General features: G+C 34.1%; 1 protein-coding gene across 10 annotated transcripts in view; it reads right to left on the bottom strand.

Annotated features, from left to right (window-relative positions):
• Nucleotides 1-23,138, bottom strand: part of USP34 (ubiquitin specific peptidase 34) — a 210,222-nt gene that overhangs the window by 1,639 nt on the left and 185,445 nt on the right. For 8 of the 10 annotated variants that reach the window (XM_039887053.1, XM_039887052.1, XM_039887050.1 and 5 more), the window contains 12 exons: nucleotides 20,099-20,733; nucleotides 18,281-18,438; nucleotides 16,492-16,570; nucleotides 14,831-14,957; nucleotides 14,079-14,186; nucleotides 12,847-12,951; nucleotides 12,600-12,724; nucleotides 11,464-11,587; nucleotides 3,669-3,748; nucleotides 1,392-1,532; nucleotides 1,144-1,287; nucleotides 91-250 (listed from right to left, as the gene is read on the bottom strand). In XM_039887053.1, the coding sequence (XP_039742987.1) occupies nucleotides 91-250; nucleotides 1,144-1,287; nucleotides 1,392-1,532; nucleotides 3,669-3,748; nucleotides 11,464-11,587; nucleotides 12,600-12,724; nucleotides 12,847-12,951; nucleotides 14,079-14,186; nucleotides 14,831-14,957; nucleotides 16,492-16,570; nucleotides 18,281-18,438; nucleotides 20,099-20,733 (1,986 nt within the window). The remainder of the gene's footprint in view (nucleotides 1-90; nucleotides 251-1,143; nucleotides 1,288-1,391; nucleotides 1,533-3,668; nucleotides 3,749-11,463; nucleotides 11,588-12,599; nucleotides 12,725-12,846; nucleotides 12,952-14,078; nucleotides 14,187-14,830; nucleotides 14,958-16,491; nucleotides 16,571-18,280; nucleotides 18,439-20,098; nucleotides 20,734-23,138) is intronic. The other 2 variants (XM_039887058.1, XM_039887059.1) reach the window with 2 other exon arrangements.

The raw sequence follows: 23,138 nt of genomic DNA, 5'->3' as shown, positions 1-23,138 counted from the left end.
CCGACTGAACATACAGCTATTTGTACAGTCAGTTACACTGAGTGTATTCTTCCCTTCTCCCACCGTAAAATACCGATCCATAAGGCTAACCTTTAGTTTTTCTTTCTTTGGCTTCTTGCTCTTGGAGTGAGGTTCTCTGCTGCAGACAAGTCCTGCATTTGCTTAAAAGCTCTTGCAGAGTTGGAATTAGAGCTGGGTTTAACTGTTTGGGAGTGTGTACTGACAGGAGCAAAGCAAGTGCCCGCAGGTCCTATAAAATCCCAGATACGAACATTTCAAATTCTATAGCCAACATTTTGACACACTTTGTTTACAGTTCAGCGTACATGTTTACTTTTCCAGGAATCTACCCTGGTTTATCAGGCATTTTTAGAAGAATGCTGAAACTAGAACACCAGCATACTATTACATCTCATCAGTTCTAAGTCAGTAGTACCATTTTATGTATCATACCATTTTAAATCAGACTGAAGACTCAACATTTTCTGAAAATGTGAAAAAGAACTGACACAGGAATTTAAAAAAAACTAAATCATCCATGAGAAAAATTAGGCCTTATTCGTCGAGAAATCAAAGTTTCAACTATGCTAATTTTGGGTAGATGTCATAAAAAGCAAGGCAGTCCTCACTTTTCTCTGTAATCTGTTCTGGCATCTAAGTATTTTGTTACTTAAGAAGCTGCTGCTATACTAGTGCTAGCACATATCTCCAGGGTGTTCCATTCTATGACATAGCTATCATGGTAGTCTATACAAAGCAATTTAGTTTCTAGTTTTAACTGGCTTTATAATTGGCAGATCATCAATCTATTTGTTTCAGTTACTCATGAGCCACAGGCAATAACATCACAAGTAATACTTGAAAAAATGTAAACAAGCAGAGGTAAAGGGAATGTCTCTTAGTAGTTTTATTGCCTTTAGCATTTAATAACATTAGCTCATGTCTTCTACAGTAATAGTGTGTGCAACATAGATAATAGGCATAGTGAATATTATTCTTAAAAATTTGATTAGTTTTTTAATCATATTTGACTTAGAGTCTGAATAAGTTAACGTTATGATAGTAAAATCACTTCTATCAACTAGAGTTGTTGATTTAAGGAAAATTCTAAAGTGCATGACTATTCCCTTACACAGTTCTTACCCCATTTAATGAAGCACTTGCTTTGGAAATTTCAATTCGGTTGGTGAAATCAGATTGCAGGTTCTGATACTGATTTATCAAGTTTGTAATAAGGGTGCTGATCAAATTGGCACAGTTTGCTTCAGAAAACACTTGACCTTGAACCTGAAAAAAAAAGATGAAAAAAAATCTCCAAAAGACCAATGTAATGAAAATACAACCATAAACTAACTGGAAGTAATACATTGAGTTTTCAAAGTACAACATACCTTCAGAAGAAAATGTGTCATGAATGTGTAGACAATGTTGTTGTTTAGAAAAGTTCTTTCATCCATTAGGATACATTTTATATATTCTGCAAAAACGGGATCTTCACACAAAAGCTTGATGCAATTTTTTGACATTGCCGACTAAAGTGGGGAGAAGAAGTACTGATGGTTGAGCACTGAAGTAACTGCAAAGCTTAAACACATTGCTTATGACGTACACTGAAGTCTTAAATCATACTGGAAAAGTCACTTAAGTCTACTAAAATTTCCATTGGAGCAACTGTTCTCCCAAGAAATTAAGACATTACTAACTTGGATTTTAGTGTTAGAGGAAGAGATGTCTAAAATGTGTGAATGGCAAAACAGAACAAATGTTTTTCTTTTTTTTTTAATGCAGATTATCTTGTATTAAGAGAGTTAACAAGGACTGGACAAATAGGATGAGAATGTTTTCAGAGAGAATGGATAATAGGTAACCAAAGCACGTGTAGAGAAAAGATAGATTTTAAGAATTAAATTTATTATCTAAAATGAGTTAAAACTTTTAGTTTATAATCTCAGCAATAATTTGTTTGGTAAATAACCCCCCCCCCAATTAATATTGCAAAGGTAAACAGCAAACTTCTTTTCCTATTTCACAGAAGTAGTGGGTCCCAATATATGGAAATTTTACTAAAATTTGGTTTTCCTATTTTCAAATGGTCATGGCTCTTAAACACAAGTAGTATGTCTTTAAGTAGATATGTTCCCTAGATTGATTATATGTGTTTTAATAATATACCATTTATATGGAAGACAACAGACTTTTTAAAAAATAGGACTAAGTTTAGATAATATATACATTACATAATGATATATTTTACTAAAGTAAGCAACTGTGGTAAGTAAAATGCTCGAGAGGTCACCCAAAAAATTAGAGGCATCAAGCAGGATCAACACCTAGGTCTTCAGATCCTTAGTGTCAGAAAAATCTGTCTTGGTCTACCAGTCATAGCCTCTGCCCGCTGCCTGTTTCTTGCATGGGATTGCTGGCAGAGGCTTCAGAAGCCCTGGTTGGCTGTAAGGGATGTTTTAGGGGATGGTGAATTCTGTGGGGGAAAAAAAGCCAAGTAAAGGGAATAGTAGAGTGTAGAGCAATAGGGAAACAATAGCAGAGTACAGAAAAAAAAAAAAGAAAAAAAAATCAAGAATGAAGAGATCAGCAGCTGCAGCAGAGATCTGCTTAATTTACTGAATAGACCACTCAGCTCAAAAATCAACCAGTTATTTTCTGAATGTCTACTGTGTACCAAGCAATGAGATCAATGCATACTAACCTTTCAAAGATTCCCACTATAGAAAAACAAAATGACATTTCTTCAAGGAGTAGAGATGACTCAGATAAAGTCTCTACACTTGAGCTCAGTTTGGGACAAGGAGACAGAGAAACAACTATTACAGTACCATGTGACAAACATCCATTAGGAGAATATACAGAACACTACTGCTTGGGAAAGTGGCCAGACTTAAGTATTTTCGATACTACAATGTGGGTAAAAATTTATGCCAAAGGAAGGTTAACAAATTCATCTCTTCCTCTAGAAATGGACAGATGCAACCAGGCAGGAAAACAATATTTTTTTCAAGGTCTAAAGAGAGTGGGGATCCTTTATTCTTGATCTAAGGGATGAGCCAAACCTTAGGACCAATCTGGTTTCTTCCCTTCTACCTGCCATTCTACCTCCACATTTTAACAAGCATTATTTATGTGCCTACTTCATTTTAAGGAGTTGGCTCTTAGATACTTAAGGTAAGAAGAGCACAGTGTTTCCTGTTCTCAATGAGACTGCTGATAAGAAAACAAGTGCATCAGACTTGAGAAACTACTGAGGTAACAGATGAGAGGTAAAGGAGTGCTGAAATGGTTTCTGCTAGAGCTTCTGGAATGGTGGAAGGGAATAGGAGACAGGGGAGGTAAGGGAGACCAAGAAGTGGCATATGCCTTCTTCCCCTAGTATTTCCTATTTTGGACTTCTACAACTGTTTATATCAACCTATAAATGAAGAATTCAATTATAAACAGCTTATTTGAAACAGCCTGTGATACAAAATTAAGTAAAAAACCGCAAGGGCAACTAGATGCCCAATGCTTAATAGCTATTACTTCCATTACTATTTTTCCTACCAAGATTCTAAAACATGCCCAATGTCCAGCCAGTTTTCAACCCACTGTTCCTAAAATTACTGACCACATAGGCCAGATGAGATGAAAGACCATCTAAAACTTATTTTCTTTACCTGAGTCTGGCATAGCTCAGTCCAAAGTTTGGGGAACAGTGCAAGATGAAGTGGCAAACCTTCATAGGCAACTAGGATACCTAATATTTGAAAAGAAATCAGAATATGTTATAAATTACACTACTGAGATGTTAAACTGCAGGTACAATATTATAGCTATTTCTAGTCATAACTGTATGTTTTGTTTTAGAAATATGTAAAGTACTTAAAGGGAAGAATTCCAGTGTATTAACCAGTGAAATAATTTAGAATGCAGTACACTTTGACTGAACTTATTTGTATCCCACACCTCTCTCACAGAAGGACCTGAGGCAACTTAAACCAATTCTGCTTTTTCAGTATTGGAACTTTATTTGGGACAATTTAATAAAGTTTACTGCAAGTGGTTCCAAAGCTTGCTTATATTAAGGTACCACTCTGCTTATTAGATAATTTTTATAGAATAGCTAGACTATAAGGCAAGGAGTGGGGGTTTGTGCAAGGTCAAAAAGAGGACGTGAAGAATTAGAGAATATATTGTTCCTCCTTCCTTTACCTTATTTCTCCAGAGACAGGGAGAATTATCTTCATGGTAGATATACGTAAACACTGTTCTCAGTCTAACAGCTTCTAGCCTTGTCCCCAGGATCTTTTGGGTGGAGCACATTTCGTTGTTATGTAAGCATCCTATTTGAAACTTCTGTTTTAACCTTTCCTCTTCTTGACTATACCAGATGTCAAGTATGTTCCCTACCCTCTGCTCCCCGACCTTTGAAAGCAAAGAATCTGCAATACCATAGTCGTTAAGTAAATTTCTCATTCTATACACTTCCACCCCCAGGGAAAGTATAATCGTGGAGGAAAATACAATAAAAGCTACCCTCCCCTTACCCCCCCCATTTAAGAAAAAATTATGAATTAGATCTGAAGTCAGCAAACTTATTCTTGTAAAGGGCCAAACAGTAAATATTTCAGTCTTTGTGGCCATATGATCTCTGTTGCAATTACTCAACTCTACAGAGATGGTGTTAAAGCAGCCAAAATTTTATTTAAGAACATAAATTTGAATCTGATAATTTTCATGTATCACAAAATATTTAGAATCGTTTTTTTTGTTTGTTTTTTTAACCATCTAAACATGTAAAAACTCTTCTGAGCTTGCAGGTAGCTCACTGGTTATACAAAAACAGGCAGCATGCAGCCTATTGTTTGCCAACCTCTGGGTTAGACCAAGGATTAGAAAAGGAAGTCAGAATCACCCAATTTATTCACCCAAGAATGCCTAGACTCCCTTTTGTGGGTAAACTTATTTATTTTCCTGTCAAGATTAATCCATTTGTAAAGACCCAAGGAAGCTCTTATCTTTCTCCTTTATCCAACATACATAAGCAAACAAGGGCATGTCACCAAAACTGTTAGCTACAGGGAAGAGAGTTTCTTTGCACCCATGTCCCTGATCATAATTATCCATAAAGTAGCACAGGGTTTTGCAAACTCTGGCCTACAGCCTGTTTTTGTACGGCCATGTTAACTAAAATGGGTTTTCACATTTTTTTAAAGGAATGTGAAAAAACAAACAGCCGAACAGTATGTGACAGAGACCATAAAATCTAAAATATTTAATATCTGGCTCTTGGCAGAAAGTCTGCCAACCCCTGAACTAGAGGCTGCCCTGATAAACCCTCTCATATGAAAGTGGACTGCATACTACAATTTATGTTTCTCTGGTCTTTATTCGTTTTTCTTCAAATATCCCTCAAAGTGAAACAATCTTTATTCTTATTTTCCACAACTACCAAAAAGCCAGCGCTACCTCAACAAACAAAAAACATGGAGACTTTCTAAGATCTAAGATCACTTTCAAGTGATATTCTGATATAAGTATCTTTTCAAGTGAAGAGGGAAACATATTGGCATCTATTGCGCTAGCTATGTCAGGTAATCACAATTTTCTCATCAATTTCGGGAGGTGTTATTTTATCCTAGTTTTTGCTACTTTTTTGTGTGAGGAAATCAGGCTCAGATTATATAATCTGCTCACGTTCCCCAAAGCCAGTGTACGATATAGTTGTGTCTACCCCAGATTTATCTGATTCTAAAGCCCATGATCTTTTCAATAATCAGTGTTTTTCCAAACTTACTCATGTATCATCTTCATATCTGTCCATCACCTGTACTGTTTAGTAAACACTTCTTTAGATTTACTTATGTTATAAGCCTCATCTTGGGTAATACAACATCAAGGAAATCATGCATTTGGTGTACTAGTTATGTATTTTTGTAATACAGTAAGATCCATGCATATTTACTTATATAAAAATTATTTTTCCTGGACCGTCTTGTATACCACATTCTGGAAAACAAATACCCATGGTGAGCTAAAGACACTTCTTTCAGAGTCCTACCTATTCCCTCTTTGAGCTGTACCTCCTTTGGAAGAAAGGACATTGCTCCAGAGCTTCAATTTTTTTCTAACATTTTCACAAAGCACGGAGGATCAGGTACATCTTGGCACTATGACTTAAGGTAGAGGTCAATGCCATCCTACTCTACACACTTCTTCTGGGGGTTTCACTTACTGGGTGCAAAGCACAGGGAGATGCAATTGCCAAATTATGTTGGGGCACATCCAAACCCTGTCCCAGTAAACAGGAGAGCAGGCCTGAAACATACTGGCTTTTGTACTACTTATCTTTCCTCATCCTCACTCACAAAGGAATACATAATAATCAAAAACTGCTGCAAATTTATCTTTTCTTCATTAGTAATACCTTATACTGTAGAAGCTATCAGGTGTGTTATTAAAAGAAAAAAATTTAAAAATTGCTTTTGTAGATAAAGCGGTAATTCAAATCATTGCTGAGGATGGAATATTTTATATGTATATTTACTAGTTAGAGTTTCTCCTATCTGAATTGTATTATGATTCTTTGTCTAGTTTTCTATAGGAGTGTTTATTATATCCGAGCATTATCCATGGGAAGGATAAAAGCCCACTAATGACTGACGTTCCACTGTGACACTGAATCAAGACATCTTAGCCCAAGAATCGCACACATTTGATTCTTCTAATTCCCCTTTCTCTGACCTCACACCTACTAAGCAACCTACTGTTGTTTATTTGGCTCCCCATGAAGGTTACTGGAAAAAATCTGCTGGCCCTACCATGGAACGTTCAGATCCCTGTGCCAGTCCTTCCTCTTTGTAAATTAACAAACTGGTCTAATAAGTAGAATTATAAATGTCTATTAAATATAATTAGCATATATTAGCTTAGAATGAATGCATGTGCCTTTGGCGGACTGGTAAAAGCTGGCTTCTGATTTGTACTAAATGATTGGCACTGGTCTAAAATATATTCACCCTAAGATGCCTTTTGGGAAATAGCTAACCACTTGTTTCTCCAATCAGTATGACCTTGAATCACAGGTGAAGCATGAACCAGAGCTATGCTTTTTATAATCTGTAATTTTAATGTTTTACCAACTAATTTTTTAATTCTAGAGATTTTGAAGATTGTGGTTTTTCTAGGTATATCATGTTACTTGCAAAAAACCTATTTTTTACTTTTGTTTAACACATTAAGAAAACTTTCAAAACCAATGTTAAATAATAAAAGTGATAGCCTTGTTTTACCTCTGAAAATGAAAATTATTTAATTAAATGATGAAATCTAGGGATTTGTTAAGTTTAATTCTACTTAAGCATCTTATTGTTAATTGTGCATGAACTATGGCACCTAAAGAAGACGAAAGTTTGCAGTACTAGTTTTCTATATTACTTTAAAAACTTTGTTTTGTTTTCTCAAATACAAAACCAGTGTATCATCATTACAAGAATTTAAATCTTATCGATATTAATCTTTAGAAAATGAAAGCAACCCATAATTTTATCCTTATACAATTAAAGTATAATCCTCTATGGTTTTCTTTTAGCATATACTGATTTTTCCCTTTGTTTAAAAAAAGTTATATTCTGCATAGTTTCCCGATTTGCTTTTTTCATGTAATTCAAGGTCAATTCCTATCTTTTTAAAGACTATATGATACAGATGAACTATGGTTTACTTAGTTCAAGCATCTATTGATGGACATGGGGTTGTTTCCAGTTTTTACTTAATACAAATCAAGTGAAAGTAAACATTTTATGTATGTTGTACATTCTTAGGAGTAGAGTAGGTTGGATTCCTAGATCTGGTATTGCTGGATCAAAGGGCATAAACAATCAAAACTGATAATGCCAAATTGTCTCCCCAAAGTGACTCCATTGTAAGATCTTTTCTTTCCTCAAACTGTTTAAGTATGCATATCATCTAAACTTTAACTCATACTTGAAAAAAAGAAATCGTCGTTTGCTTTATTAGTAAGGCTGGGCAACTTCTCATATGGTTACCAAACATGTACTGTGTGTGTGTACTGCCTGTTCAAGTTCTTTATTTTACTTTATGTTCAATCATACTGAATTCTAAAAACTCTCTGTAATTTGGCAATAATTGCCATGTATCTGTTAAGAATGCAAATATTTTTCCTACTAGCTATTTTGTGTTTTAATTCTGTTTATGGCATATTTTAACATGTAGTATTTTCAATTTTTATGTAAACAAGACTTCTTATTTTACTGTTTTTGGGTTTTGTGTCCTGGTTAATGTGGTCTTTCACATCTTAAGGTGGTATCCACATAATTCTATGTTTTTCTTTAATATTTCTATGGTTTTACTTTTCACAATTAAACTATTAATCCTTCTGGAATGTATCTTGGTCTAAGGAGTGACGTAGGTTTTAAAGGTCTACCCCTCCATCTCCCAAGACAGCTAACCAGTTATCTCAACACCACCCATTCACCACTAATCTGATATGTAATTTTTATTATCAAATCCTCATGTATCCTTATGTTTCTTTTGGTGTTTTTCCACTGTTCTATGTATTGCCATATCTGCATCACATGGTTTTATAATCATTATAGTTTATTTTTATATAAGAAAGGAAAAAAATAAATTCCTATTTGCTGTTTTTATGCCTCCAAAAGAGGATAAACAAAGATGAATAAAAATGGTAGGGGGCAGGTCTGTGATACTGTTCTGAATTGTGAACTATGTATATGTATTAAATACTAAGAAATAAAATAAAAAATTAGTGTCTCTTTAGTATTTTAGAAATCAATAGTGCCAGTGCCTCTTATTGTTTTTCTCACAATTTTTGGGGGGCTAAACTCTGCTATTTTTAAATACCAAAATACTGTGGTTTTGGACACACTGTTATTTCACATGGAGTCAAGAGCTTTGTTTCCCCTCCCTGAATTCTCTCCCCACTTCTGTCTCCCCTAACACGATGCCTGACTATCCTCACTTCAAAAGCACTTCAACCTTCCCTGTTTTATATTTAGTACTTGCAACTCTATCCCCTGCAATTCTAACCTATAATTATTACATAATTCCTTTTTATCCCCTGACAAACCTTAAAATCTATTCATATAAGAATGATCACAAACACTTTTCTTCATAAATGGAAATGTCTTGCAATCCAATATGTGACTGAAACAATCCCACCTATGTTCACAATATTCTGGCCCCTGAGCCATCTAACCTCAAGACTCAAATGATTAAGGACATAACCAGTTTAAACTTGCCTTTTCTTCTAGGTGCCAAATATAATTTCCTGAAGAAATTATAACAAAACTCCCTATCAACTCTCTGCTTCTCTTTACAGTCATTAATGTGGGCTTTGCTTTTCTCAAGGCTTTTCCTAGGTGCCTCTCCCTGGAAATAATCATTTCAGCTGGAAGAAGGAGTTAACTTCACACTGGGACATAATCTCTCCATATATAAAGGGCATAAGGAAAGCACTATTTGTAGGTCTTTGTCTTACTTCATATCCAAAATAATGTTTGTCTGTATTAACTAAGATATAACCATGAAAAATTTCTTTCCTGCTCCATTTGTGAAGGTTTTGGTTTATGTCTAGAGCTGTGCTACTGAATACAGTAGCCACCAGACACATCTGGCTATTTAAATTTAATTTAGTTAAATAAAATACAAATTCAGTTTCTTAATCACATTTCAAGTTCTCGACACTCACATATGACTAGTGGCTATCATATTGTGGATGGTAATGCAGCTGGAGAATATCTCCATCCTCGTACAAAGTTCCATAGAATAGTGCTTATGTGGAGAACTAAACACTATGAGACAGAATTGAGTGCTTCGTGATTATACAAGTAATAGGAGTATAAAATATTACGAAAGTTGATTCAGCTAATGTAGATGGCTAAGTGTTGTATCCTTGCCTGCCTTCCTCCTTCTTCCCTCTATGTTTAACTTCTCTGAAACTGTGTATTTGTGTTGATGAGGAAGACAGTTCAAAAAAGGGTAGAATATCTATTATTTGGTCAGAACTGTTCGAATAGCTAAAATAGCTCCTCACATAATTTTTGGTATAAATCAGATACACACAATTACCAAGAACTTTTCTTAAGGTCAACAAGTCTTATCCTTATCAGGGAGCAAGGCTGTGTTACTAGAACTCCTGGAAATTCCCTCATATCTGATCATTGTCACTGCTAGGTTTTAGCTTTTTACCAAGTGCCATGACCCAACTGTGTATCATGAAATGGCCAATCTGAGCATATCCTTACCCCTCCCACCACCCATGTTGGTACTTCAGCCATATATACATATATACATACATACATACATACATACATACATACATACATATGGCTATAGATATAGATAACAGGTGGAAGGAACAACCTTTCAAATCTGAAGATACTCTAATCACTTACCAATAAGATGGTTTTTCTGGAGAATTATCCCTGACAGCTGTTACCACTTCCTTCTTCTTGAATAACGAAACCTAAGGTAGGTTCACATCTTATGCCCTACCTACAATGAATCAAAACCTTTTCCACAGGAAAGGAAGGGGATGTGATTGAGAAAGAGCACAAGAGTACTTCTAGGGTGTGGTAATATTCTATTTCTTGACGTAGGTGGTGGGTCCATGAACATTTCACTTCCCATGCTCTGAAACGAAACTACAGAACACTGGAGAGGATCCTGGGCCATCACTTACGAATTAAGACACACAGAGCTGGGAACTCTGGAGGTTCTGAGATAGGGGACATCTGGAGAAGGGCTACATGTCTTCCAAAGACTTATTAGCTAGAAAAAGTCATCCAAAGGGAGCATTCTCTAACAGCTCTCAAGCACATCCATGGAGAGACAATATTATTTATTAAGTAATTTGAGTTTTCTTCCTCCTTCATAATTCACTGATGGTTTTGTTTTCTATTTCTCATACATTCTTTTTCAAATTTCCCTTCTTCTTACTCACCTATTTTATGAGACTTACCTCCTAATTTACTCATATATGCACCTCTGTTTCACCCTCGCAAGCCCACTCTGCTTGCTCTTGGTGTTGCCAACTCCAAAGCACAGCTGGCGCTATAGATCTTGCCTTACCCTCAAGATCAGAGCTGGGGAAGTCCATCTAAGCCTGTCTCCCTAAACAGAGCAGTTTCTGTTTTTTAAATTCTGCTGGGCAAATGGAGGAGGACTTAGGCTTCTATGTACAAGAGTGATCAGCCCTACTCCACACTCCTTTATAGGCCAGCTGAAACTCTGGGCAGAACTAGTCAATGGAAACCAGTAAGTTGGTGTTTTCTTAATAAAAATAAAAATGTTCCCAAGAATAAGTAATATGTTTAAACATTCACTTTAAAAAAGAAAAAAAAGATTGTCTCTTTTTTTTTTCTCCCCTTTCTGAATGGCTAGGGGCTTAAAATAATTCAGTGGAATTTACTGCTCATCTTTTATACTTACTCAGCTTAACTAATGTTTCAGTAAATTTTTCACAGTTGATTGCAACTCGGCATAATAGATGGATGAATTGATGATAAGAAAAGAAGTAGTCTAGCAGCATACGATCATAAACGTCATCTTTGCCCTGAAGGTTAAAGATGATAAAATGGTTGCACTTAAATTGTATAATAAATTAAAGAGCATATTTTGTGCAAATGTAAAAAGTTTAACTAAAAAGCTGATTAAATATTTAAATTCTATAAGAACCTAGTTTTAAATTCCAAGTTTCTAGTAATGTTACTAAGATCTTAACTGTCACAAGTTTATTTTCAGTGTGCAAATGCTATCAATTAAAATTACCCATTATTTCTACATACTTTAATAAAGTAAAATTACTGTAAGATTTTAAAATGTGATACCTTAGCTCTACAGACATATCAAGAATGAATTAAATTTGATTTTTGAAATAGACTGCAAATTATTTCTGTAATGATTACTATAGTGTTATTTTTAATACTTTATCTTATAAGAACTTAAGTATATTTAAGATCCAAAGATAGTGGGCAAGGAAGAGTTTGAATGAAGTGGGGTGAAGAAAGATAAAGGGGGAAATTTGTTTTAAAAAATGTTAAAACTAAAATAAATTATCCTGTGTCAATGTACCTTCTCTCTATAATCTAGAATTAGCATTATTTTAGAACAAGCATTAGAGGACAAATACCAGACTACAAATGATGATAAATCTAACAATCGTGATATAAGGCTTAGGTCAAAGGATTATAATTAAAGGGCAGTAAAAGAAGTCATTGATTACATGGCCAAATTTAAAAAATAGTAAGTACCTAACTTGACTTTTCAAGTTTAGATATATGACCCAGTTATGACCCAATTATAATTTAGCCTAGTGAAAAATTCTAATAAGGCCTTCTATTAGGGTTTTTTTGAAGGGAAAAAAACTTACTACTTGTGCTTATTGTTGATTTTGCAAATATTCAACCAACATTTCAGAGCACTAAAAGGAAAAAGTCCAAATGAGTCTAATCTTTTTAGGATCCACAAGATGGTCATTTAAGTCTAATATATTCATAACTGCCAGTGGGGCAATTTCAAATTACTGTGTACTACAGAAATATGGTTTTCCTGGCATCCCGACATACCTTACTGGTTTCCACCATTGTGGGCAAGAGGCACATATTGAGTTCAGGGCGCGGAGGCCGAATATTGCTTTTCCCTCCTATTAGCTTGATATTTTCTCGACAAGGGAAATAAGGTCCAAGAGACACTAAGACATTAAAAGTAAGTGTACAATAAGAATAAATAGAAAAAAATAAATCTCCATGTTTCAGTGTGCAGAAAGATTAAATGCCAACCGTATTCAAGTACTGTGCTAAGAAGAATACGTACTTGGTATATTACTGTGATGGTAAGTACAATGGTTGTGTTGTAGAAATGGAACCAAAGTGTGAAGAAAGTCATGGGGACTCAAAAGCACAAGTTCCTTGAGGACATCTGAAAATAAAAAACACAATTTGTGTATTAAAAAATTGGAGTATGTCTACCTGTTACTTTCAAACTCATAAACCTTGCTGGAGTGACTAGTTGCAGTGTGATAGCTGAAAAATTTTAATGAGTCTAAAACATTAGGAGAAATTTTATCTGATGTTCAATCAAATCTGCATTAGCAGCAGAGTTACTAACCACATTAGGGCTACCATTTAGAAACCAAAGTATAAAACTATTTATTTGCATATTATTTATCCAAGAGAAGCATCATGGAGAAGTACAATTAATACACAGTGGTTACATATCTTCATAAAATCAACCAGAGCAGCTTAGAAAGAAATCTAAGGTTTGAAGTTCTTTGGATCTGAGAGACAATCTTTAGTCTACTTTTAGTGTTTCATGATGCCAGCTAGACTGATTCTCATGCTCACAAAGGAGTATAGCTCATGATGACAGGCTACTGGCAGAGTTTCTGACAATCAGAGATTACTCATATACCCCTCCTCTCTTGCTGGAGAGGTTTAGGCCAGTAATTCCAAGACTGATTGCTTATATATGATAGCCAACTGTCATTTTGAAAAATTGTAAATAAATATAGTCTCTAAAGATGATTTTTAAGTGGCTTCTAAGGCAGTAAAAAATTCAATATAAATTTAAAATGGGGGGAAGGTCCTTTAATAGGCACAAATTATCATTTTATTATAAATATGCAATCAATAAAAAGGTAAAATAGTCAGGAGTATAAGAACAGCTACTAAGAAGTATCTTTAGGGAAAAGAACTCACAGAGAAATAACCACCACTGCCTTTTACATTGTCAGTTCTACTTTGCATATGCATAATTCTACCTTGCTTATACAGGGTCAGAAGATTTCGGAGCTGCAAGAGATCTAAAGATAACCTATGGTCAAAGAGCCAAGATATATTAAGTGACCTGCCCATGATCAGATAATTATTGGCCACATTAAGGAATAAAACTCGATTTTCTTAGGATCTGCTGGCCAGAGTGAGATATATGTGAAAAGTACAGATGTCTTCCAAACCCTACAGGACTTAACAGTATTTTTAAAAAAAGTCCCACAAAAATGTTCTTCCACTGGGTTTTTATACGGGTATATTTTCTAAGTAACTTACCGATACAGGCATTTCTAAGTTCTGGAGGGCTATAGGAATTAAGAAGAGTTAACAGTTTATGGGCAAATTCAATTCGTTCCTGCCACTGGATTAATGCTTGTTTCACATCTGCAAATACAAAAGCATACATAAATATGCCATTTGAGAACAAAATTCCTCACAATTATTTTCTATTATAAACTACAGAATGCTAACACCAAAATATTCAAATTAATTATATAAACATTTTGGGTGAAAGCTGTGACTGTTTTCATGAGATGGCTACTACTGTTAAACCTGCTAGATTTCTTAAAGCATATTTTTAGTGATGAATATATCCTATTTTCCAGGAAGTTATATGAAATTCAGAGTTTACACTATCTTACAGGGACACAAAAGAGGTATGTTTTATAGTTACTTCTCTTGAAACTAAAAATGATCTAATCTAAGCTATGAAGTTTCCAGCTTGGAGAACCTTCACAAAATACTCCATGTTTTACTGTGCTTGGAAATGTTTTCCAGTCTCCTAAATCTTGACACTTACAGCATGCCTGCTTATTTTTCAGGTAGGCATAAAGAAAATAAACAAGAGCATTCCAGCCTTTTATCAGAAAGTCAAGATAAACATCTCCTCATAATTAGCTATCATCAGCCCCATATTCTCTACATGAACTAGAGATAAAGAGAAATTCTCTGAATTACAGGGTTTAAAAGCCTTATTTTGCTCTTTAATAGTTAAATTAACAAAAAATAAGAAATAGGAATAACCAAACCTTTTCTCTGAAGATATGGGCGTGTAGACTTTAACACCGATAGGAATATTGACAGAAGTTCTACTAAGTCTCCAGTCACATGGCAAGCTGTGGCTTCATGATACATCATATGCAGCGTGTTGAAAGACTACAAGTGATTTAAAAAAATGGAAAACTTCATTTCATTTTTACTTTACTGAGCCACAAAATGGAGGTGCTCATTTTCTATACAGATGTTTTCAGACTCAGACTATGTACATGTATATGAGCATAAACAAATGTATTTGCTTTCTATCCAAAAGTCAAATTCTCTCATTCAGCTCTTTTTAAAATACAAAACAGTCCTCACTCTTCGGAGCTCTGATATTTTGTCTATACTGTTTAGTTTGGAGGAATAGTTTGTTTAATTAGATTTTTCTTTTTGTTGGGTTACTGTTTGCTTGAAGACTATAAGCCTTAGAGATTACAAAGCAGCAGGCAAGGACAGAAGAACAGGTAACTAACTGCTTTAACTTTCCAGGGCTTCTAGGGAAAGACAATGGTGACATGGCTGTCAGCCATATTCAAAATAGTAGTTCTGAATAAAGTAAAAGAGCTCAAAAAAGGCAGGAGTTCCTTTAATTATACTAACGTGTTAAATCTATTAACTCCTTTAACGAAAGTAGCTTAATTGAATCCTTAGTTTTTCCCTATTTCATTTTATGCCACAAGTACCTTTTATCTAATCCTCTCAATTCCCCATACTCTATATACTATTTAGAATTCAAAGATCACAATTTGTAGCCTAGAATCTGTAGCAGTACATAATCTGAACAACGTACTCATGAGGCACTTAACCTGTAAGCTGTCTTGTTCACTGATGTGTCCCCAGTGCCTAGCACAACGCCTGGCACAGAACGGACATTCAAATATCTGTTGAATGAAATTCTCACTACTCCTCTTCACATACCTTTTGTTTTAGCTATACAGAAATTCCTGACACTTCTTAAACACAACCAATACTTCTTTGCTTCTGTGCTGATTAAGTCATTTATCTAAATGCTCTCCCACTTACCAATGCAAGCTTAAATTCTTCAAAGTGTAGTTTTAAACATGTTGTATTCCTATTCTATCATACTATTAACTACAGGTAGGAAAAAAACATCCTACTCCTTAATCTCATGGAACCCTTAACAGGTATACTCTTTCTTCTTATCTCTACTAGTAGACTAAAGAGTATAATGCACCTCTGTGGTCTTAAAATCATCTCACAGTTGTGGATTTTCAAGAATTATGGGAAGAATGAATGGCTGATTTTTACCACCTGTAACAGTCTCACTGGCTTCCTCTGATGATGCTAATCTCAGATTTTGTAACTCTGTCAAATAAGTGAGCTCTTGAGAAATTACGCGTTCTTGATTAAATCATACGAATTTCTTATGTTTCTATCTTTACAAATGAAATGAATAAAACCAGTTTATTTAGAGTGGTTGTTCCAAATACAAAATAAGGGAGAAAGTATGGAATTACTATGGGAAAAGAAAACAGCACCTTAAAAATTATAACCTAATTATTCTTGGAATATAAATTAGCATTTACTGATCTGTATAATTAAAATCCAGATAACTGTAAAACAGTCTAGAAGTCCTGGTGAGAAAATTAAAATGAAATAAATCTACAGTAAAATACAATAAAATATTTACCTCGGTCATCAGGATCAACCCTCTATTAAATACAACAAGAAGTCTGTCTTCATCAGATTCTAATAGTATTCTGAAGGCACTAGAAGAATATTTAAAGTACAGTTTGAGAACTCTGAACCAGAACAGAACACTTCGGTGATTTAACAAAAAAAAACCAGAATTGTTAAATTACTTTCCTACCTACAGAATAGATACTACTAAATCTATTTCTTAGTAACTCAATAAAAGGAGATAATATAAATAAGAAATCCTCTAAGCAACTTAGAGAACAGTTATGTCTGTTAGTATCTCGTCAACTCATAATTATCCGCAATGGTAAAACAGAGCTGTGATGGGAATATTTTTAAAATTTCAGTATAAATAATGTTTATTTTTATAATGAGTTTATCTTCTAAATTATGCTAAATTCTGGATAATAATAAAATACACCTGTATTATCAAAGCACTCATTAGCTGGGTATTGAGGAAAAAAAGAGTAACATTAGTGCAAATAAAATTAAAAACATGTTGGCCTTATAAATAATTTACTCTTATTAATAGAACTTATTTCAGTATTACGTACTGGAAACTGCTGTTATATAGTATGACTAGAATAGAAATCCTTTCACTTCAATCAGATTTTTTTTTCTTTTTTCAAAAAAGAATTAAGAAAGCTCCAAATCTTTTTTTTGAAAATAAACTTCAAGTAGTAAATCTTGGGGAAAAAATGTATTCAAAATTAATGTCGAAAAATTTTTAAATCCCTCTAAGGAGTCCTAGCAAAAGCTTAATTTCATTTTGTGTATTAATAAAGATTTAAATTGAAAAGTTTTCTGAAGATGATAATCTGAAATAACCTTATCTTGGGTTGAACAGCTTAAGATACTATAGTGTTCAACAAATAAACTCATAGATAAGGATGACAGAATGGTGGTTATCAGAGAATAAGGGGGCAGGGGAAGGATGAAGAGGGTAACGCAGGTCAAATTCACGGCGACAAAAGGAGACTGAGCTTGGCGTGGTGAGCACAATAGAGTATATAGATTTTATATTATAAAGCTGTACACCTAAAATTTAATGTTATTAACCAGTTAACCCGATAAATTTAATTAAAAACATTTTTTTAAAGATACAAAAGGACCGCCAAAAAATATGCATCTAATAAAGGATATTGCCTCCAAGTTTTAGATGTAATAAATACATAGATTCATTTTAAGAAATTAACCTGGATTCTATTTCTACAGTTAAAGGGTAATAAATGTAATTTGTAGCAGTTCCTTCACAGCCATTCAATAAACTTCTGTCGCTCTAAACAATGAATTACGTTGGAAAGATCATGTTTTGTTATTTTGCCTAATTCTTACGGTTAAAAAATATAGGTAGATCTGGGCTAAACGGAATGAGAAACATATTAACAGTGAAACTCATCAAAAGATAGAGAAAGCTGTTTCTGGAAGCCCCTGGAACAGAACTGTTCAAGCATAAGTTTGGATGATTGCTACAGAGAAGAGGAGTCAAACTTTAGGTGGAAGATTGTACATTAAGGTTCTTTCCAATCCTAAGATTCTATGATTGCGATAAAACACAATCCAAAACCAAACAAAAACAAAACCTGTTCAAAAGTAGCTAATTTTCAAAATATAAATTCTTCCAAGGTAACTAAATGCATATATGCTTCCCTAATAACCTTAAAGAATTGTAAATTTTCAGTTATAAGTAATTTAAATTATTATTAAGTATCAAAAGTATGGTCCCCATACCCTCACCTGGAAAAACTAAACAAAAAAAACACTAGAATAGATATTTTTACCTTATTAACGTAGTCCAGCAGGAGCGGCCATCTAAGCAACGTAAGTAACAACTTATGGTTGTTTTCTTAAACTGTTTAATATCTTCTAATTCTTCTTCTCTCATATCTGGCCTCTGAGCTATAAAAAGCTGCATCAGGTTAAATAGTTCTTCCACTGCCTAAAAAGGACAAATAAGCATTATAGTGATCTTTTAACCCTGAAATATTTTAGAACGTTTGCATCTCATTTCTGAATGTTATGCTCATTAGCCAGCTCTTAAAATTATACAAATAAATCAGATTACACTACCATTCAAGAATAGTTATAAAATTAGCAACGAATTCTATTTAAGAAATACATAATTCACTAAAAGAAAACCTTAAAATAAAATTTCAGGAAGATTAAAAACTACAAGTAAATACAGTTCATTTTTAGTCTTAATACTGTTCAAAGTACTAAGTTTTGTAACTTCACATGTGCACCCAGAGACAAACTATGATCCTTTGTTCCCTTTTCTTTAATAAATAAGAAATCATTACTTTGTCACAAAGATTTTACAGCTCTCAATTACACCTGAATTAAGACTGTTTCTGAGAAAACCCTTCTATGCCAATCAATATTTGGAATGATCTTTCTCGACCGATGATGGTTGGTTTGTTACTCGGCAAAAATTGATTTAAGCATTGTTTCCATTAAAATCTCTAATAAATTCCACAATAAAAGATGTTACATTTCATTGACGTCAAGGGCAAGAAACAACAGATAAATATTCTCACTCGCCCAGCACTCTTCAAAGGTACATTTAACTATAGACATATTTATTAACTAAATCAAATATTATGTGAATGTGAAATAAATCCACATCCACTGAATCTTAATAAAGCCTGTCATGATCCTAAATCAGGCTGACGCTCTCATTCTTTTCCTTCTGTATTATAGCCTTGGCTTTGAACCTTTTCTGGAACTTAATACAATCACTTTCTTTATTTTATTATAGGCATTCTAACTTCTTCACTGGAAATTAGGTTATTCTTTCAGGGTGAGAAATTCTAAACAATTCACTACATTATGCCTAAACGACAGGAAAGAGAATACCTATACTTAAAATACCCTTTACTGTATTCTTTTGATTGAACTCTTAGATGTTGAATGTCTTGAAAAAGCTCACTCCTCCAGTCCCACCATCCCCTATTTAGCAAATAAGTTCTAATATTAGCAGTTTGTGGCCTCTGGGTTAACAACAGCTTTAAAAAGGGTTCTGCCTTCGATCTCTCTTCTCGGATTTATACCCTCTTGGTGTAATTTTCTGTTTACAACAGAAAAACAGTGAAAAGAAATATTCAGGAATGACAGCTTTACATGGAGGAGGTAAAATTTAATATGAAACCTACAAATTTTGTTCATTTGAATGTAGTGTGAGAAAAAAATATTAGGGAATATTATAACAGATAAAATACTGTCTAGCTCACAGCTTAGCGTAACATATAGATCTTGATAATAAATATCTAAATAGTAAATACTTCCCAAAAACTGTACCACAAAGCTTTTTCATTAAGAATATATGAATTCATTAAGAATATATTTACAAAACCAAATTCAAAGAGGTAAGTTCCATTAGAGAGAACATTTCAACATCAACCTAAGTATCCATCTACTTAAAAATTTTATAACCATATAGCATTTTACACATACATTCAAGAAAATATATGTTAAGCCTATAAGAACAGTTAAAGTTAGACTATACTCCTATATTTTGTCACCGTTTCCCCCAAGGGGAAAAACAAGTTATTTCCAAACAATTTGAGGATACAGATATAAGAGTAACCAATTTTACTCACTCCAGGATATTGGCTGGCATGTGGTGTAAGATTCTTAAAGGCCCACTGGATGTTCTGGTGAGAAGCCAGTTGTCGTGTGAATGCAGGAGACTGCTCACAGCAGAGCCTCAGAATGCCGTAGTAGGCAGGCAGCATCCCACGGTTAAAAAGCACCACATCCTGATCATCATGGTCAGCAAGGATGTAATTGAAGGCAATGTTCTTGGTTACCACGGGGTTCTGAACAATAAGGCGGATATTCTCTGGACAGTCAGCACACACATTGTACCAAAATGAAAGCAAAGCCTGTTTATTGTGATTTGTAGCTATTGCTGGCTCAGAAAGTTTAGGCTGGAAAAGGTTCCACAAATCCATGAAATATGTGGAAAACATCAGCTTCTCAGTTTTGGAAATTAAACAATAAGTCATAAAGCTAAAATAGGGCACTAGCTTTGTAGTGCCATGAACAGCAGCATCAACATAAAGTTTGGCTCTTGAGAGCAAACCAAGGAGCACGTTGTAGACCTGATGCAGGACTACTGTTGTGTCTGGACTGAGTGGAAGGTCACGGGTTGGGATGTGCAAAGACCTTGTTGACCGGAACATCTGGCGGAATGAATTGCTTGGTATAAGGGACACCAGAAGATAAGCTGCAGCTATAAAATGTAAAACAAAACTGTCAGATAGAACCTTACAAGATATAAAATAGACTGAAGAGCAGTCATTAAACACAAAGCCACTCTTCCCTTTAAAAATTTAAATAAATAAAAATTAAGGGACATGAACATTTATTATCTTTCTGATCTACCACTGGCCCCATAGGAAGATACCAAGGAATGATGAGAACAACAATTGTGTTAGCAGAAACAGGTTTCAATCGCTTTTGCTCAACTTTCCTAAAATGTAGAATTTTCCCACTTATCACTTCTTTTCTTCTCAGGAAACAATATAGTTCAACAGGAAGAACATAGCATTTGGAACCAGAAGACCTATATTAAGGCTGTCTGACATGGTCAAATCATTTACTTAGTTTTAAGGTCTTAGTTTTCTTATTCTTTACAAAAAATGGTAAATTATTTTGTAATAATATACTGCTAATGGTAAAATGTACTTACGTTATACAGAGAGAATGAGATCTTCTAAAAGTCCTTTGTAATATAAAAGATTATATATATGACAATTATAGAACATTAACTTTGGAAAATCTTTACGTCTTCTAGGCTAATCTTGCACACAAAAAAGAATCCCTCCTTCATTCAACAAACCTGAAAAATGTTATTAAGTGTATGCTATAAATCTGAGAGGTTAATGACTCATTAGCTGAGTCCATCTGTAAAAGCAGTTACTATGAGCAAAGCACTGAGCTAAGTACTTTATAATATTATCTCATTTAATCCTCACACTCATCCTGGATGTAGGTGATATTATATAAAAAAATCTGAATCTTGGAAAGGCAATGACCGAGGTCACATAGATAAAGAGGCAGAGACCAGATTCGGCCTTGGGAAATGACGACGATGATGGTAATAGTAAAACGATAACAAGAATTGCTAACATTTATCGAATGTTTACTATTTAACATTAAACGTTGTACAGAAAAAGACACTCCTTTTTTTATCCCCACTTTCTCTCAAGACTTGAAACAGTAAGACAGCCCCATATTACACAGCTAGTGGCACAACTGGAATTCAAACCTAGATTGTCAGATTTATAAGCTAACACTCCTAACAACATTCACTACAGAGCCTCCTCAAGGTCTCCAATTCCTTAGTTTAACTCTTTTCAATACACCTACTAATTCTGTCTCCCACTATTCTACCTATAATTTGATAATTTCCATTGTACTGCTAAAGCAAATAAAGTCAGTGTTTCTAAAATTTATTGTGATCTATTTTACAGATTTCAAATTAAACTTTATTTCTGCACAATACTCCATTTCTATGTATTTCTTCACCTACACAGCACTCTGGAAATCTATTTTCAGTTAGGCTCAATTTGATATTTGTTTCAAATTATAAAAGTTGGCACGTAGTTATCATCTTGATCGATTTTTGTGTAATACTACAACTGAGAAAAGTCTTTTGTGATTTAAAAAATGTTCAGCTGAACTTAGAACAAATCTACTTCCATTTCTATATGGCAACTCTTCAACTATTTTAAGACACCAATTATGTCTCAATTTTTTTTTTTACTCTGAACATTCTGTCATTTCTTAAAATTGTTTTGTAGGATTTAAAAGTATCTCTAGTTTTTCTTCTACACATGTTACTCTAATTCTTATTGGAAGTTATATTCATCCTATTCAAATATTTGGGCCCTTTTTTCAAGTTACATTATATAAAAAACACTTGTTGATGTTACTATAATCTTCACTATTATAATTTTAAAATGATGCATTATAACAATTTACTTTCTAGCTGAACATCCAGCTTTTAATTTTTCTCAACTATAAATAATGCTGTTGGGTATCCAATACACTGGATGACTTACTTAAACTGGAATCCCTGAAATAGTATTACTAAGTTAAACAGGGCAAAAACATTTTAAGGATCTTGGTACATACTGGTAAATCGAATGCCTTTCTTAAGGGTAATATTAACTTACAATGTCACTGCAATATATGAGAATGCTGTTTCCTAAGCACTGTCATGAATATTAGGTGTAACAGCTGGCTAAAACACTTTTTTTTTTTTGTTCAGGTTTTTGAATTATTTTATGTTCAGAAGTCAGGGCAAGAATGACACCAAGATATGTCAGCTCTTACAAATATCCAAGTACTGTGAGGTTCCCTATATTGACAGGAAAAACAAGCCTATAAGCAGAGTGCCAATGCCAACCCATGTGCACTCACCACTGAAAGGTGTTTGCCTAAGTAAATCTTTTATTTTAGAATAGGTAGAACAGACAGTTCCCATACACCCCTTCCACACTTCCCCTATTTTTAATATCTATTATTACTATGGTACCTTGGTTGTGTCTATGGAACAAACACTGGCACATCAGTATTAACTAAACTTTACACTTTAGATTTCAAATGTTCTTTTTATATGGTTCTAAGATA

This window comes from Pteropus medius, unplaced genomic scaffold, assembly GCF_902729225.1.
Source record: "Pteropus medius unplaced genomic scaffold, Ma_sr-lr_union100, whole genome shotgun sequence".
NCBI lineage: Eukaryota > Metazoa > Chordata > Mammalia > Chiroptera > Pteropodidae > Pteropus > Pteropus medius.
Note: the sequence above shows the minus strand (reverse complement) of the source record. Positions and strands in the feature narration are given on the sequence as shown.